General features: G+C 40.3%; 2 protein-coding genes across 10 annotated transcripts in view; one reads left to right on the plus strand and one right to left on the minus strand.

Annotated features, from left to right (window-relative positions):
- The window catches only part of gng10 (guanine nucleotide binding protein (G protein), gamma 10), a 38,300-nt gene extending 26,935 nt beyond the window's left edge, over positions 1-11,365 (plus strand). Inside the window, exon 3 of the mRNA XM_070888107.1 lies at positions 10,383-11,365. The gene's annotated coding sequence lies outside the window, so the exon portion shown is untranslated. The remainder of the gene's footprint in view (positions 1-10,382) is intronic.
- Positions 11,366-14,728: 3,363 nt separating this feature from the next.
- LOC139269036 (protein shortage in chiasmata 1 ortholog) overlaps positions 14,729-19,489 on the minus strand; it is a 259,103-nt gene continuing 254,342 nt past the window's right edge. For all 9 annotated transcript variants that reach the window (XM_070888055.1, XM_070888020.1, XM_070888030.1 and 6 more), the window contains one exon: positions 14,729-16,622. In XM_070888055.1, coding sequence (XP_070744156.1) covers positions 16,522-16,622 — 101 coding nt within the window. In that variant the 3' untranslated portion in view covers positions 14,729-16,521. The remainder of the gene's footprint in view (positions 16,623-19,489) is intronic.

Here is a 19,489-nt window from a genome sequence, read left to right on the forward strand (position 1 = left end):
TCCAGTTGTCGTGGTCCAAGTAGGTATCAATGACATAGGTAGGACAAACAAAGAGGTTCTGTTGAGGGAGTATGAGCAGCTAGGGGCTAAATTAAAAACCAGAACCACAAAGGTAATAATCTCTGAATTACTACCTGAGCCGCGAGCAAATTTGCATCGGGTAAATATGATCAGAGAGTTGAACAAGTGTCTCAAAGACTGGTGTGGGAGAAATGGGTTTCAATTCATGGTGCTCTGGCACCAGTACTGGGGAAAAAGGGAGGGGGCTTCACTTGCACCACACTGGGACCAGTGTCCTGGCGAATCAAATAACTAGGGCTGTAGATAGGGCTTTAAACTAAATAGTCGGCGGGGGGGGAGGGTTCAAGTGAGAGGAAATTTAGAAAGTTAAAGAGAAAGGACAAGGCAATAGTGCAGGGTAGCAATATGGGTAATGATGACTGAAGTGTGACAGGAAGGGACAGTGTACAAACATAGTGCGCCAGCAAATAGGGTCAGAAAAATTGTAAAAAGACAAAATTAAAGGCTCTTTATCTGAATGCATGCAGCATTCATAACAAAATAAATGAATTGATGGCACAAATAGAAATAAATGGGTATGATCTGACAGCCATTACAGAGATGTGGTTGCAAGGTGACCAATGCTGGGAACTGAATAGTCAGGGTTACTTGACATTTCGGAAGGATAGGCAGAAAGGAAAAGGAGGTGGGGTAGCTGTGTTAATAAAGGTTGAGATCAGTACAGTAGTGAGAAATGATATTGGCTCAGAAGATCAAGATGTAGAATCAGTTTGGGCGGAGATAAAAAATAGCAAGGGAAAGAAATCACTGGTGGGATGGTCTACAGGCCCCCTAACAGTAGCTACACTGTAGGACAGTGTATACATCAAGAAATAATGGAGGCTTGTAAGAGAGGTACTGCAATAATCATGGGCAACTTTAATCCTCATATAGATTGGACAAATCAAATTGGCAAAGGTAGCCTTGAGGATGAATTCATGGAGTGTATTCGGGACAGTTTCTTAGAACAATGCATTGTGGAACCAACCAGGGAACAGGCTATTTTTGATCTGGTAATGTGTAATGAGACCGGATTAATTAATGATCTCATAGTAAAGGATCTTCTAGGGAAGAGTGATCATAACATGATAGTATTTCACATTCATTTTGAGGGTGAGAAACTTGGGTCTGAAACTAGTGTCTTAAACCTAAATAAAGACAATTACAAAAATATGAAGACAGAGTTGGCTAAAGTGGACTGGGAAAATAGATTAAAAGGTAAGATGGTAGAATAAGCAGTGGCAGACATTTAAGGAGATATTTCATAATTCTCAACAAAGATATATTCTATTGAGAAAGATTAGAGAAGGATGAACCATCCGTGGCTAACTAAGGAAGTTAAGGATGGTATCAAATTGAAAGAAAAGGCATACAATGTTGTGAAGATTAGTGGTAGGCCAAAAGGAATGGCAACATTTTAGAAACCAGCAAAGAATGACTAGAAAAATAATAGGGAGAAAATAGATTGAGAGTAAACAAGAACAAAATATAAAAACAGACAGTTAAGAGCTTCTACAAGCATATAAAAAGGAAGAGAGTAGCTGAAGTAAATGTTGATTCCTTAGAGGATAAGACTGGGAAATTAATAATGGGAAACAAGGAAATGGCAGAGTCTTTGAACACATATTTTGTATCACGGTAGAAGACACTAAAAGCATCCCAATAATAGTAGAAAATCAGGGGGCAAAACGGAGGGAGGAAATTAAAACAATCATTATCACTAGAGAAAAAGTACTAGGCAAACTAATAGGACTAAAGGCTGATAAGTCTCCTGGACCTGATGGCCTGTATCCGAGGGTCTTAAAAGAAGTGGCTGCAGAGATAGTGGATGCAATGGTTGTAATCTTCCAAAATTCCTTAGATTCTGGAAAGGTCCCAGCGGATAAAAGGAGGGAAACAAAAAGCAGGAAACTAAAGGCCAGTTAGCCTAACATCTGTCATTGGAAAAATGCTGGAATCCATTATTGAGGAAGTAGTAGCAGGACATTTAGAAAATCATAATAGTCAAGCAGAGTCAACATGGTTTTATGAAAGGGAAACCATGTTTGACAAATTTATTAGCGTTCTTTGAGAATGTAATGAGTAGGGTGGATAAAAGGGAACCAGTAGATGTAGTGTATTTGGATTTCCAAAAGGCATTCGATAAGGTGCCACATAAAAGGTTAATACACAAGATAAGAGCTCATGGTGTTAGGGGTAATATATTAGCATGGATAGAGGATTGACTAACTAACAGAAAAAAGAGTCAGGATAAATGGGTTATTTTCAGGTTGACAAACTGTAACTAGTGAGGTGCCATGGGGATCAGTGCTCGGGCCTCAATTATTTACAATTATATTAATGATTTGGATGAAGGGACCGAGTGTATTGTAGCCAAATTTGCTGACTATTTAAAGATGGGTGGGAATTCAAGTTGTGAGAAAACAATGAGTCTACAAAGGGATATAGACAGGTTAAATGAGTGGGCAAATTTGGCAGATGGAGTATAATGTAGGGAAAATGTGAGGTTATCCACTTTGGTAGGAAGAATAGAAAAACAAAATAATATCTAAATGGAGAGAAACTGCAGAATGTTGCGGCACAGAGGGATCTGGGGGTCCTTGTACATGAAACACAAAAAGTTAGCATGCAGGTACAGCAAGTTATTAGGAAGGCAAATGGAATGTTGGCCTTTATTGCAAGGGGGATGGCATATAAAATTAGGGAAGTCTTGCTAAAACTGTACAGGGCATTAGTGAGACCACATCTAGAGTACTGCATACAGTTTTGGTCTCCTTATTTAAGGAGGGATATACTTGCATTGGAGGCAGTTCAGAGAAGGTCACTAGGTTGATTCCTAGGATGAAGGAGTTGTCTTATGAGGAAAGGTTGAGCAGGTTGGGCCTGTACTCATTGGAATTTAGAAGAATGAGAAGTGATCTTATTGAAACACATAAGATTCTGAGAGGTCTTGACAGGGTAGATGCTGAGAGGATATTCACCTCGGGGAATCTAGAACTAGGGGGCATAGTTTCAGAATAAGGGGTCGCCCATTTAAGACGGCGATGAGGAGGAATTTTTTTCTCTGAGGGTGGTGAATCTTTGGAATTCTCTATGCCAGGGAGCTGTGGAGGTTGAGTTATTGAATATATTCAAGGCTGAGATAGACCGATTCTTGAACTATGGGGGAGTCGAGGGTTATAGGGAACAGGCAGGAAAGTGGAGTTGAGGCCAAAATCAGATCAGCCACGATCTTATTGAATGGCGGTGCAGGCTCGAGGGGCCGTATGGCCTACTCCTGCTCCTATTTCTTATGTTATGTTTTCAAAAGAAATGCAGGCAACGCCGCCTTGAAGGGCTGAAAAAGAGTAATTCTTCACTGCCACCTCTGGAATGCTCTTCCACAGATTAACCACCTGCTGAGAAAAAACTTCTGCACTTCTAACCTCACTTCCTACTTCCTCATTTACTCAGCTCTTTCACCTCAATCAATCTATACATATCATCGATGCCCTTAATGATTTTGAAGATCGGAACCAGATTAACTCTTATGTCCACACCCTTCCAGTGAATTGGAATGCAAGGGATGAAGTCTGTCTCCATGGCTCACTGTACTTGGGCCAGATGTTGTTCACATTTCCCTTTTCTGTAGCACCTTCTTTAGAGCCAAATATTCATCTACAGTTCGAAGGTGATGGCAGGGGTGCGGGGTCAAAAAGGTACACAGTATTCCAGATGAAGTCTTGTATAGTCCTATTATTGCAGCCATAGTTTTCTGCAATAAGACCAACAACAACAACTTGTATTTATTTTGCATGTTTAACATAGCCATGGTCACAGCCAGGTCACACTCTAAGCCATTTCCTTCAGTACCCCAGGATAAATTAAATCTGGCACTGGAATTTTTTCCACTTTGCATCCCCATAATTTAGTTCTGTACCTTTTTCCTTTTGAGATATGTAAGAAACCCATTTGAGTTTTAGTTTTATGTGCGAGCCAACCTTCTAACAGTTAAAACCAGATGTAAAGTATCTGCCCAACTCCCTGCCAAGCCTTTGTCGCCATTTATTAATTCTACCCAAGTCACCCTACAACAGTCCAGTTTGTTCTCTAACTGCCCTCAGACCTGAAATATAAGCATATAAGCAGACTAGTATGGCCGAATGGCACATTTCTGTGATGTACAGTCTATGTAATTCTATGTAAAAATGTTTTCCTATTATTTCGAGTATGTTCAACCATCCGTCTTTCTAGATTCACTTCAGCTTGCCTATAATTTTTTTAATTAATGTTAACCGCTTCTTGTACCTTTCTCTGTCTGAAAGACTCATGCTCATTTTATAAGCCTTAAAATAGTTGTTTTGAGCACAAGTTGCTGAATTAAGTCACTGAAGTCATTGCTGTCTTCCAATATACTCTTATTATCATCATCATCATCATCATCATTGGAATATATAGTTATATGACCTTTCATGGTTTTTTTGGAAGTGTCTTTTCATAATACGTATGAGCTACTTCTCACCCATTTTCTAAGAATCACAGTAATGAGAAACTGTTTAATGCAACTTGTGTCAAGCCTAAAGCTTCACTGTCAGTTTGAGTTGCTGTCGTAATGGCCAAGAGCTTCACTTGTTTAATGAGCAGAGTCAGATTTTCACAACATGGTGGGACTGAACAGAAAAGTTCTGGGCAAAACAATCATCGGATTCTTCTATAAAAACATAAGAAATAGAAGCAGGAGTAGGCCATACAGCCCCTCAAGCCTAATTTAATACGATCATGGCTGATCCGATCATGGACTCAGATCCACTTCCCTGCCTGCTCCCCATAACCCCTTATTCCCTTATCGGTTAAGAAACTGTCTATCTCTGTCTTAAACTTATTCAATGATCCAGCTTCCACAGCTCTCTGAAGCAGTGAATTCCAAAGATTTACAACCCTCTGAGAAGAAATTCCTCCTCATCTCAGTTTTAAATGGGCAGCCCCTTATTCTAAGATTATGCTCCCTAGTTCTAGTCTCCCCTATCAGTGGAAACATCCTCCCTGCATCCACTTTGTCAAGCTCCCTCATAATCTTATACATTTCGATAAGATTACCTCTTATTCTTCTGAATTGCAATGAGTAGAGGCCCAACCTACTCAACCTTTCCTCATAAGTCAACCCCCTCATCTCCGGAATCAACCTAGTGAACCTTCTCTGAACTGCCTCCGAAGCAAGTATATCATAGAAACATAGAACATAGAAAATAGGTGCAGGAGTAGGCCATTCGGCCCTTCTAGCCTGCACCGCCATTCAATGAGTTCATGGCTGAACATTCAACCATTTCCTTTCTTAAATATGGAAACCAAAACTGTACGCAGTATTCTAGGTGTGGCCTCACCAATACCCTGTATAACTGTAGCAAGATTTCCCTGCTTTTATACTCCATCCCCTTTGCAATAAAGGCCAAGATTCTATTGGCCATCCTGATCACTTGCTGTACCTGCAGACTAACCTTTTGTGTTTCATGCACCAGGACCCCCAGGTCCCGCTGTACTGCAGCACTTTGCAATTTTTCTCCATTTAAATAATAACTTGCTCTTTGATTTTTTTCTTCCAAAGTGCATGACCTCACACTTTCCAAAATTATAGTCCATCTGCCAAATTTTTGCCCACTCACTTAGCCTATGTCCTTTTGCAGGTTTTTTGAGTCCTCCTCGCACATTGCTTTTCCTCCCATCTTTGTATCGTCAGCAAACTTGGCTATGTTACACTCGGTCCCTTCATTCAAGTCATTAATATCAATTGTAAATAGTTGGGGTCCCAGCACTGATCCCTGCGGCACCCCAGTAGTTACTAATTGCCAACCCGAGAATTAACCATTGATCCCGACTCTCTTTTCTGTTAGTTAACCAATCCTCTATCTATGCTAATATATTACTCCCAAACCCGTAAACTTTTATCTTGTGCAGTAACCTTTGATGTGGCATCTTGTCAAATGCCTTCTGGAAATCCAAATACACCACTTCCACTGGTTCCCCTTTATCCACCCTGTTTGTTACATCCTCAAAGAATTCCAGCAAATTTGTCAAACGTGACTTCCCCTTCATAAATACATGTTGACTCTGCCTGACTGAATTATGCTTTCCCAAATGTCCTGCTACTGCTTCTTTAATAATGATCTAGCTAAGATCATGCGTAACTGACCTGACAGGGGAGTAGCCACCATGACCTCCGGGTGGTTCTCCCTGGATCAGGAAGGTATATGTTTGCTTTTTTGGAAACAGGAGGTGGGTGGGGTGGCTTGACCCATCCACCTCCACGGAGGTGTGTGGGGGACCTGACCCATCCACCTCCATGGCACGAACCTGGTATTGCAGTACTTCCAGGAACGGTGCAGTGGCTCTAGGCCTTTTGGCTAAGAGCATTGGCGCAGAGTGATCCTTGGCGTGTGCAAGGTGACCTCTGGCGTTTGTGATTTGACAAAGAATTGGAACGATTGGCTACGAATTTCCAAAAAAAAAAATGATCTAGAGACTTTTTCATTTAAAAGACAATCGATCAACAACATTTACTTTAATTGAAAAAATTATCAGGGATTTAAGTTTCTGCCCAAAGGCAGCACATAACTAAGCTGTATAGTTCTGAAGGATCCAGATTAAGTCTGTACAAGATTAGCCGATCGTGTCTGGAACAGGAGTGCAACAATTCGTCCCAATGCCCCTGGGCCAGTGATAGTAAAAATCAGCCAGGGTTCCAGTGGCTCCTGTGAGAAGTGTACTTGTGTGGATGTTCATTGAGGTTGGGTTGGGTTTAATTGTGAATGAGGACAGGATTAGGATTAGGGTTGGGTTTAATTATGAGATGGCAGGATTAGGGTTGGGTTTAATTTTGAGGGGACAGGATTAGGGTTGGGTTTAATTGTGAAGGGACAGGATTAGGGGTTGGGTTTAATTGAGGGGACAGGATTAGGGTTGGGTTTAATTGTGAGAGGTCAGGATTAGGAGTTGGATTTAATTGTGAGGGGTCAGGATTAGGGTTGGGTTTAATTGTGAGGGGTCAGGATTAGGAGTTGGATTTAATTGTGAGGGGTCAGGATTAGGGTTGGGTTTAATTATGAGGGGCCAGGATTAGGGTTGGGTTTAATTGTGAGGGGTCAGGATTAGGAGTTGGATTTAATTGTGAGGGGTCAGGATTAGGGTTGGGTTTAATTGAGGGGACAGGATTAGGGGTTTAATTGTGAATGAGGCCAAGATTAGGGTTGGGTTTAATTATGAGGGGACAGAAATAGGGTTGGGTTTAATTATGAGGGGGCAGGATTAGGGTTGGGTACAGCTGTGATGCTCTTCCTCCCATAGTGGAATAGCCTGCTAACACTCATGCACGATTGGGCAGGGTACCAAGAGATTCTAGCAGGAGTTGCTACTTTTAGCGGAGGAGAGAAAATGAGAAAATCCTCTCAAAAGAATATGTTAAATGATTAATACTGGCATTAGGATTTATTAAGGAAATAAATGGACATTGAGTCCTGATGTTTTGGTTACGTTTATAGAACTAATTTTCCCATGGATTCTCTCGTGTTTGTTTTAGAATTGCAAAACTTGAGTGCATAGAATAGAATAGGACAGAAGGAGGCCGTTCGGCTCATTGAGTCTGTGCTGGCTCTTTTCGAAGAGCAATCCAGTTAGTCCCACTCCTCCGCTGTTTCCCCATAATCCCTACAATTTTTTCTCCTTCAAGTATTTTATTTAATTCCCTTTTAAAGGCTACTATTGGATCTATGTCCACCACTTTTATCAGTTAGTACATTCCAAATCCTAACCGCTCATTGCGTAAAAAAGTTTTTCCTCATGTCACCTCTGGTTCATTTGCCAACCACCTTAAATCTGTGCCCTCTGGTTATCGACCCTTCAGCCAATGGAAACAGTTGCTCTATTTTCTCTATCTAAATCCTTCATGATTTTAAACACCTTTATCAAATCTCCGCTCTAAGGAGAACAACCCCAGCGTCTCCACTGAACTGTAATCCCTCATCCCTGGAACCATTCTGGCAAATCTCTTCTGTACTCTCTCCAAACCTTTCACACCCTTCCTAAAGTGTGAAGCCCAGAATTGGACACATACTCCAGCTGGGGCCGAACTGCTGCTTTGTACAGGTTTTGCATAACTTCCTGGCCTTTGTACTCTATCCCTCTATTTATAAAGCCCAGGATCCCATATGCTTTATTAACCTCTTTGTTAGCCTGTCCTGTCACCTTCAAAGATATGTGCACAAACACCCCTAAGTCTCTCTGTTCTTGCAACCCCTTTAAAATTGTACTATTTAGTGTGTATGACCTCGCCTCATTTTTCCTACCAAAATGTATCACCTCACACCTTCGTTGTATTTCATCTGTCATATAATCATCCATTCCACTAGGCTATGTCTATTACTATCTTCCCCGCATATAAGAGACCATTATGAGGCAGATCCTGCTTGAGTTATGCCCTCTGGCCTCCTGTTTTGGATATTTGAAGCTGTAGGGCTAATTCTGTAATCCAAGCGGGGAACCATGCATGTAGGGAGCACAGATCAGAGAATCAGAGCTACCAGCAGCTTGCAGTTATATAACGCCTTTAGCATAGAAAACACCTCCTCGGTGCTTTTATAGAATTGTTCTCTTTTTTAAAAAAAAGCTGCACCAAAAAAATGGGAGATGATAAGTATTTAACATCCCTATACTCAATCCCATTGATCAACTGTTAACAGCAGGGAATGGCATTGCTTTCAATGGGAGTATCAAATACCGACACAAGTTGCATCACAAGTCATGTTATAACAACGTGCATTTGTATAGCGCTTTTAACGTAGTAAAACAAACCCAAGGGCCTTCAGAGTAGTAAACAAAAATTTGACAAAGCCACACAAGGAGATATTAGGATAGATGACCAAAAACCTGGTCAAACAGATAGGTTTTAAGAAGTGTCTTAAACATGGAAAGAGGTACAGATGGGGAGATTGTTAGGGAGGGAACTCCAAAGCTTGGGCCTAGGCAGCTGAAGGCAAGGCAACCAATGGTGGAACGATTAAAATCGGGGATGTGCAAGAGGCCAGAATTGGAGGAATGCAGAGATCCCTGAGGGTTGTAGGGCTGGAGGAGGTTACAGAGATAGGGAGAGACAAGGCCATGGAGGGATTCGAATAAGGGGGTGCGAATTTTTAAATAGAGGCAGCCAATGTAGGTCAGCGAGCACAGGGGTGATGGGTGAACAGGACTTGGTGTGAGTTAGGACACGGACAGCAGAGTTTTTAAATAAGAGTTCCAGAGCTTTAAAAAACCCAATGTTGCATAAAACAATATTTACAGCCGTATTTATCCGTATAGAACACTGCCAACAGGATGTGTTATTTAAAAACCCTAGTGATTGAGAAGTTACATTAGCACTTGAGACTTCTCTGCATGCTTCTTATGCCTGAAAGCCACCCTCTCCCTCAAAACTATCGTCATCATCATCATCATAGGCAATCCCTTGGAATCGAGGAAGACTTGCTTCCACTCTTAAAATGAGTTCTTAGGTGGCTGAACAGTCCAATACGAGAGCCACAGTTCCTGTCACAGGTGGGACAGATAGTCGTTGAGGGTAAGGGAGGGTGGGACAAGTTTGCCGCCCGCTCTTTCCGCTGTCTGCGCTTGATTTCTGCATACTCTCAGCGATGATACTCGAGGTGCTCAGCGCCCTCCCGGATGCACTTCCTCCATTTAGGGCGATCTTTGGCCAGGGACTCCCAGGGCCATGGAAGAATTCGAACAAAGGGATGCGATTCGAGATGTTGCACTTTATCGGGGAGGCTTTGAGGGTGTCCCTGTAACGTTCCCTTGTCCACCTTTGGCTCGTTTGCCGTGAAGGAGTTCTGAGTAGTGCGCTTGCTTTGGAGTCTCGTGTCTGGCATGCGAACTATGTGGCCTGCCCAGCGGAGCTGATCAAGTGTGGTCAGTGCTTCAATGCTGGGGATGTTGGCCTGGTCGAGGACGCTAATATTGGTGTGTCTGTCCTCCCAGGGGATTTGTAGGATCTTGCGGAGGCATCGTTGGTGGTATTTCTCCAGCGACTTGAGGTGTCTACTGTACATGGTCCATGTCTCTGAGCCATACAGGAGGGAGGGTATTACTACAACCCTGTAGGCCATGAACTTGGTGGCAGATTTGAGGGCCTGGTCTTCAAACACTCTTTTCCTCAGGCGACCGAAGGCTGCACTGGAGGCGGTGTTGAATCTCGTCGTCAATGTCTGCTCTTAAGATCTGTCAGTAATCTGTTGTTACTTACCGTTATTTCCTTAGGATATGCTGATTAATATTTATAGTCTCTTTTCCCTCTCTTGCAGGAAATTGGGCACCTTTGGAAGAAGCCTGACTATGACTAATGCTGCCTCTTTATGAAGAACATTTTCTCTAAGCTGTTAACTTTTCTTTCTGCCAAAATATTTCTGTATTTATTAGTGTCGTTATAACAGTTACCTACTAATCCGGCTGTATGCTACCTTTTGGGGAAAATAGAATTTTTATTAGAAGAATATTCTAACTGGGTTAAGAGTAGAGGGGGAGGTGATGGCATAAACATTTATTTTCAATTTGTAGTAAGTGTGCGTTGTTTTAAGAACGAAAGGTTGTTTACATGTAAAGCTATTGGGAATTTTGCCATAACTTAAAAAGAAAACAAAAAAATTGTGCCTGCATTTCAAATTTTTATGGTTATTTCCAATAAATGAGTTAAACCTACAATGGTTAACAGGCTAATAAGTCAAATAACTGGTGCGCTCTTGGGGGAAGGGTTCTTGTCGGTGATGATAACGATTTAAAATTAGAGTTCTAGATGAACTATGAGTGAAAAAACCTGCAAAATCTAGCACCAACTCTGCTATATTTTAGTATCTATCTGCATTAGTGATGCGTTTCATTTTGTTTTTAAAGAGGAAGTGAAGTTTTTTAAAGAAAAATGAAGCCACTTATTGAATGGGTGCATTGTCCAGCTGGACATAGGAGCACTGTTGAGCATACTTCACGTGTGTGCCATGCTTATTTTTACTGCAATGGGGGGAAAAAAGTCACAGACCTAGCTTAGACCTTTACAGTATTAACTTTATATTTTACCAAAAGAAAGAGTCATTTAAAAAAAAAGCAATGCTTGAATGTTATTCATTACATCATCCCAAAGAATTGCAAACAGCCTTTGAGATGCTGTGACATGGCTAGGAACCAACTGCCACGAATACCTTACATTTTCCTCTCATTATTAATTGTATGACTAACTAATTGCAGCTATTATGTAGCACATTTGTATGGATTCATTAAATTTATTTTGAAAGATGATTTTTTAAAATGTCTATTGTGTTATGTGAAATAGCTAGTAAATCAAACCGTCTGCCCACGAAATTCTGAAATCTCAAATGCTATTTGAAGTTCAACTTGTAGCCTACCTGGATATGGATGCTGTATTGGCACCAATTTCACAGCAGGTTTATAGCCTCGATCAGCCAAAATTTCTGTGTGTGATACACCGGCACAGGCCTAAATGAAATGATTTAAACTTCTGCTGCTGAACGTGTGTGTAAACCTAATACATTTAGTATGAGTGACAATTTAATGATTAAATATGATAATTCCATGTCAGATATATAATTTTGAATTACACAAAGGATTCAGTGGTTTAATCCCTTTCGGAGTTTGGTAATCCGTTTAGTAAGTATTTGAATTGTTATATGTAACACATGCACATTCTAGTTAGCTGGTGCATGTTCAGTTCCAAGACTTCGATGAGGATAGTTTCATTGTCTGTGTATCCCACCAAAGTTTTTGTATAGTTTGGACCTGTTTGTCCACACGCTTCAATTTCCTACTGAGTGTGTTCTTTGTTTTTCCTCCCAAAATGTATTATCTGACACTTCTCCCCATTCTGATAACCAGTCCATGCCCTTCTGAAGTCTTTTACAGTTGTCCTCACTTTGTTCAACCCCCTGCTTCAATGTCTTCAGAAAATGTCACTATATTGCTCCTTATACCAAAGCCTTTATTTAAAAAAGGAAGACTTGTATTTATATAGTGCCTTTCACCTCAGGACATCCCAAAGTACTTTACAACCAATGAGATACTTTTGAAGTGTAGTCACTGATGTCATGTAAGAAACACGGCAGCCAATTTGCACACAGCAAGGTCCCACAAACAGACATATGATAACGATCAGATAATCTGTTTTAATGATATTGATGAAGAATAAACTCTCCAGCTCTTCAAAATAGTGCCTTGGGATCTTTTACATCCACCTGGGAGGGCAGACAGGCCCTCAGTTTAACATCTCATCTGAAAGACGGCACTTCCAACAGTGCAGCGCTCCCTCAGTACTGCACTGGAGTGTCAGCCCAGATTTTGTGCTCAAGTTGAGCACACAATCTTCTGACTCAGACGAGTATGCTACTCACTGAGCCACGGTTAACATCCACAGATTGTGAGGACAAAAGTGGACCCAGCACCGACTGACCCCTGGGAACATCATTTCCAAACCTTCTCAAATCTGACCAGTATCTAGCTAGCCAAAAAGTTTCATTTACTTGGCACAAATTTAGCATTCAGAGCTGACAACATAAATTGTTTCGATTGTCGAGCAGAAACTGATGTTCACTACCCATAGTTAAAGCAGTGGTGCCTCTTTATAAATGGTGTATTTTTGGTTTTCTCAAGGAGACTTTCCGATGTCGTTAGCTGAAGCAGCTGCTGTTTGGTCAGAAGGCTGAAGGAAGTTCATTATCATAGTTTTAAAGCCATGTAGCTTGGCTAACTTACACAAATAACTGCAATACAATTGAAAAGGAAATGGCCTTGATCTTACCATAGATATTCACATCCTTCTACTTGGGGTATGTACTAGTGAAGAAGTCATAGCTGTAATATTCCTATTTGTGTTTCAAAATTTGGATGAAGTCTCTTACGGTTTGTCACTGTACTCTTGTTAAGTAATACATAACTGACGCCTTGGGTAACAAAAACAGATTGACAGTTTTGTTTGATCCTCTAGTACCATAGCAGGAATCCTGAAGAAAATTAGTTTCCTTATTTGGAGAAAGGTGCTCATGGGGGTTAGGGAGAGAGAAAGCTCGCTACATTGCCAACTCCTCTTTCCCCTCCTCCTTCTCCAGCTAAAGCAAAGTTTGGACAAATTACAGCCACCCACCCACCCTGTGCTGCTTGTCAGCTAAATGAGATCATTGTTTTATGGCACTAGGCCTGATCCCAGATGTACATGTGGATCCTTGGCACATAATGAATGATTGCCCTATTTTTCCATCTTAGTGGCATGTTAAAAAAAAAAACATGCAGTGCAAGTCAGGTCACTGATAAATGGTTGGAAAGTTTACATATTGATGTGTAGGAACTTCTATTACTATAATATGGACAAGGACAATAACTAACTACTGTCAAAAGTGGAGTGGCTGAGCCTGTGCAGTTCTGTTTGTGGAATTGGTAATGAACATGTTGATGCACAGAGGAATTTCATATGAATGTGCTAACATGTTTGTTACAATTACCAGTTATTTCATTCCAGATGACACTTGGTCCAGTGGCTAACAGTAGGTAGCCACTTAAATCTGCCAGAGTGTGGAAATCTGAAATAAAAACACATCTTACTGGAAAGACGCACCAGCATCCGAGTTGAAAAAGGTAGGCTAATGTCTGTAGACCTGCTGTCTGAACTGGAAACCGGTTGCATTTCTTCAGTTCTCATTTCTGACAAAGGGCCCACACCCACATGTCAATCTAGCTTTTTTTTCAGATGCTGACACACCTGCTGTGTATTTGCAGAATTTGTTATTATTTATTATTCCCAAGTCACTTGCACTACTCGTGCCCCAATCCCCCCAAAAAGCAATCACATGTCGTAGGATGCAACAACTGCAGTTTTGCGTTAAGTATTGGGCTGATTTACTATTTGGGTACACAGCAGCACCTGGGCATAGTGCAGGGAAAAATCAAGTGGGGAGGATCATATGCACATATTGGGGGCTTCCCAATTGTCCTACCATTAATGGAAATGGGCCGGTGTGCAATCTTCCCCTCCTGATTTTTCTCTGCTGTATCCAGAAGCTTCAAAATTTAAATCTAGCCAGATGAGTTAAGGATGCACAGAAGCTGAGGCAAGAATAAGTTGACAGCTGTGCAGTGGAATGTAGCCTTTACGTATGAGAAACCTTTAAATGTGTGCACTGAGGAAAATAAAGTATTGATTCTGTTGCAACAGACAAATGTGAATAGAACAGATTGTACTTACTTTTTAAAAAAAAAACACAAAACTGAATTGTCACAGTGCTGTCAGGAGGTTTTAATTTAACACCCCTGAGCAGCATTTGCTTCCTTGTATGAGTCGCACTGCACATTTGCATTGCTAACCGCAAACAAAAGGAGCCAGTCATCATTAGATCATGCATAAATCTCAATTACGGCAATTATTTTGCATCAGATCTAAATGCAAGGATGGTATTTGCATGTCACTTGGTTAATATTTTCCTCATTACAAATTACTTCCTCCTCCCTCAGTATTTTTAAATCACCTTCTGCGGAGTGCACACGAATGTCCATGCGGAAACTATTTTTCTACGGTTTCTTATACTAAAGATGCTTATTCTTTATTCCATCATGCTAACCTTTCATCGTTCATTACCTCTGGACAGTCAACTCACGCTTGGAAATCACAGACCAGTTTTAATAGCTGCAACGAGGGCAAAAAAAGTACATTTTGTATACACATTATACACAACCCTGTCAGAGGTACAAATAACTTGCATTTATACAGCTCTTACCTCCCTGGACCACCCTAAATCTTTTAACATATTGTGAACTACTTCGATGTTCAATTGCTGCTGTTAGACATTTTACATACAGCAAGATCACTCAAACAGCAGTGAGATGAATGGCTCAGTCATTTCTTAGGTGATATTTGAGGAAGGAATGTTGACCAGGACTCTAGGAGAATGCCCTGCTGCTTTTCAAATGGTGTCATGGTTGCTGTACTGTCTACCTGAAGCACTAGTATAGGCAGCCAGGGACTTCTCATCCCATGGATGGCTCTACCAATAATGCAGCACTCCCTCAGTACTGAACTTTTAGCCTAGATTTTAGGGCTAATTCTATGTCCCCCCAACAGGAAGCTGTGTTCAAAGGGAGAATGGGGTGGAGATAGAGCTTACAACATTATTGTGCAGACTCAATGGCCCACACTTCCTGTGAGTACAGCTCTATGCTGGGATTGGGCTTGAATCCACAAACATTTGATTCATAGTAGAGTAATAGAAGTGCAAGGGCCTAACGTTTACTGTGACGTTGTCTATGCATTTAGTGGCCAAATACTCAGCTAACAGGAAGAGAAAAATTGCCTCATTCTGGTTTGGGTCACAGAAGTGAAAAGGTAATGTGCTAATACAGCCAGTTCTCCAGCAGCTAAGATATGCTAATATCTCTCCCAGATTCTCAGGCATAGCACAGCACTACAATCCTGATATTAAAAAAACTGCTGGAAACGCTCAGGTTACGCAACATCTGTGGAGCGAAGGTAGGGTTAATGTTTCGGGTCAATGCCCATTTGTCAGGGCTCTGATGAAAGAAAGGTCATCGACCTGAAACGTCAACCGTATCCTGACCTGCTGAGTGTTTACTGCATTTTCTATTTCTATTTAAGATTGATAGCATATGCAATATTTTGCTTTTTTAAAAAAAAACTAGGATCGTGGGCAAAAATTAAACTGATTCTAAATAATGACAAATTACCTTGGTGACATTGTGGTAGCTGTGTAGTTTTTAGACCCGAATACTTAAAGGGAAGGACATTCCAAGCAGTCCCTTTAATCATGATTGAACAAAAATTGAGATAGTGGGACTGTCTTGTACGACCTGAATAGAAGAGTGACAATGGGCAGATAGTCCGAGGAGTGCTGGGGAGGTATGTGATGACAAGTCATTGTTTGCACCTGGAATCCGCCTGGTTATAAGTACTGCCTGACTGAGAATATCCAAATTTGGAGCTGTATTCTAAACTCCTCCATCCTTACTTTGCAGTATATCCCATTTAAATAGAGAAAAGAAACTGAGTAACAAGGGAAGTTGTTTTGAATGGAATTTTCTTAATACATTGGAATGAGCTTTGCAATGATTCTGTACCTACTGCCTCAATGGCAGATAAGGATAAGTAGGACCAATCATTCATACAAGATCATTTCATGTCATATTTACTTATTACTTTTCATTTGCACAACTTCAACATGGCATTAAAGAGAAAGTTAAACTGGACCTCTGTCCAATATCATGAATGGTAATTACCATAAAAGGGTTCAGCATACATATGAAAGTTAATCTAATATTTTAACTGGTAACACACAATTGAATACATTGTGTTGGTTAAATCTGTCAACGCTTAAATTTACATAACTACCAAGTTAAAACAGATCTTGAAGAAAAACAGAACATTTCTCAAAAACTGCTTTAAAAGAATATGAGACGAGTCTGCCCATCAATTCTTCCAGGAACCTTTTCATAGGCTAGTCGTCTTTTCTTCACTTCTGGTAAAATTCTGCAACGCAGTTCTAATTGAAAAAAGAAAGGCCATGAAAATATGCTGGGTCTCTGAAATTATGTTGTGGGATACCAGATGTATGAATGCTTAAACCATCTGGCTGAAGATTTCTCTACTGTTTTAGATTTCTCTACTGTTTTAGCAGAGGTGTTAGTCCATTCAATTTTAATTCCTCCATTAAAACAGTAAAGAGCAGAATTTAAACAGGTGTGTTAACTGCTTGTATGCTCAAATCCCAAGATATAAATTCAGAGACTAGTAAAATGCTGTCGCGGTCGTCTTTGATATCTCAAACTTGTGAGTTTTGATGAGTTTTTTTACATAAATGCACACCACTGCAGTCACTGTCTCGCTGCAATCACCTGTTAATATAGGTGAATTGAAAATGCTGCCAAATACCTGCTATATTTATGCCAGCCTGAGGGGGGTCTCTGGTCACAGAACTGTCAATAGAACTACTTTCAAATACTCAATGGAGCATCTTGAACATTATGCTATTTCAAGCAACATAGTTCACAACCTATCTAGGCCTTACATACCCAAGTACTCATGTTGTAGCCAATGTATGATCTGTGCCCCTTCATACACATAATTTCCTCTTATCGGATTATTTACCTGATCAAGCAAACGTGTTTGCTTTTTCACAAACAATCTGACCTTGTGACAGTCTCCATTTTAATTACAGTTACTTCAAAATCTTTCAATTTTCCCGCTATACTATTAAAAATCTTGCATATGTCACTTTCTTTCCCCAAACCTCAATTCCTGTACCACACTATTATAATGGAAGAATTCATATGTAATGTATGGCAGGAAAGTGGAACTGAGCCCAAGATCAGATCAGCCATGATCTTATTAAATGGCAGAGCAGGCTCGAGGGGCCAAATGGCCTACTCCTCCTCCTTATGTTCTTATGTAAACCTTTACAATGAGAAAACCCTATCTAAGCATATCAACATTTTGCTGTAACCCTTTGCCGCAATATTTCATTGAACTAATCAAATCACTCAAAATACTTTTTGGGAAAAAATACAATTTTTTCCTCAGTAACTGAATTTGCTAATATCCAAAGTAAGGTTGTAAACAACATATAAATATAAATATATATATATTGCAGTAACATGATTACATTTACTCATTAAAGTGTTTGTTGTGTCTTTAATACCTCCATCAAAGATTTTACTACAAGTTAACAGACTATCTCAAAGGCCTGGACTTCAACTGGATATTTTTAACCTCATAATTGCCAGAGTTTTCAACCAGGTGTGCTTTCTCAGCATCTATATTTTGCAGAATTTCCCATGTAACGTATGCATTCTAAGTATATGTGGCTTTCAGAATCTTCCAGCATAAAGGTCACCTCATCCTGTGAGGATTTAAGAGTTTATTTTATTTTTACAAAAGACTTCCTAAAGAAACTAGCTTTAATGCTCAACAACAAGAAGTAAAGTTGCTCAACATGACTTGATGGGTTGTGTTTGTTTTTACCTGCCAGGAACGCCTTGGCCTTGCAGGGAACTAATGAAACTCATTGAGTGTAGCTGCTGGATTCACATATCGTAGATCCGAGCCTGCAAATGTAAGTTTGTGATAAACTACACTACAATATGCCTTAACCTCAGACTCAGAGGAACACTCTCTTCTGTAGAAGTGAGCTATCTAATTCATTCACAAACCAGCTTTGTGGCCTCTCCAATGCAAAGTCTGAAATGCAAATATGTATTTGCATAGCATAAATACCATTGTTCAAACCCATTAACAGGTATGACTTAAAAATTTACATCTGGTACAGTATTTACAAGACAGCCCAGTATCTCTAGTGGGGGGGGGGGGGGGTGTTGGGATTTTATTTTGAGGATCTGAGTTTGAATCCTAATCTCAAATGTTCAAATGCATGTTTTGCTGTCTCTCAATTAAGTCTGTAAACCAGTGTTACTAAAATTTAGAAACAGTCATCATGCTAAAAGTTCAAGGTGACGATGTGTGTATTTTGAGGAACAGAGTTCCTTGATCAGCTGAGACAAGGCACAAGAGGTTCTATTCTCAGCTGATGAAGGAAGCCATTAACCACTGTTAAACAGACGTTCTGGTCTTCCTGCCCTTGTAACTTAAACTGGTAGGCAATTTAAGGAGTAAATAGTAATGCATTATGTAACTTACTTTTCTCATTTAATTTTTCAAACTTTGAACTCAATACTTGGCAAAAACTTAAAATAGACAAATACCAGCCTTTGATTACTCTCCAAGAACATAAGCATTAATCTCAAATACTTCAGGATACATGTGCAATCACTTGACCTACATTGATCCAGTGTGTTCATGACATTTGATACCACCACAGCAGTCAAATGAATTTTTAACTCTCTAAGTCTCTCTACTTGCCAGATGATAGCAGCATAGAAATATAACAGATCATTGAGCAAGATGTTGCTTATTAATAGATTAAGCCAACGTTCTGTTTCTATGGAAGATGAACAAAGTCTTGATATCCTTGGAATTGTCCTTCCTGAGAGGTGATTCCCAAAACTGAACACAGTACTCCAGATGGGGTCTGACCAAGGCTCTATACAACTGAAGCATAACTTCCTCCCCTTTGTATTCCAATCCCCTTGATATAAAGGCCAATATTCCATTAGCCTTTTTGGAGGGGTTTTGTACTCTGTCCACAAGCTTTAAATAATGTGTACTTGGACCCCCAAATTGCTTTGCTCCTCTCCAGTTCCTAGATTCTCGCCATTTAGAAAATACTCCAATGTGGATGATCTCACACTTGCCCACATTAAACTCCATTTGCCATAGTTTTGCCCACTCATTTATATGTCCCTTTAAAACTTCCTGGTCCTATCAGCACTACTTACAGTCCCTCCTAATTTCATG

This window comes from Pristiophorus japonicus, chromosome 1 (assembly GCF_044704955.1).
Source record: "Pristiophorus japonicus isolate sPriJap1 chromosome 1, sPriJap1.hap1, whole genome shotgun sequence".
In the NCBI taxonomy this organism is placed as follows: Eukaryota; Metazoa; Chordata; class Chondrichthyes; family Pristiophoridae; genus Pristiophorus; species Pristiophorus japonicus.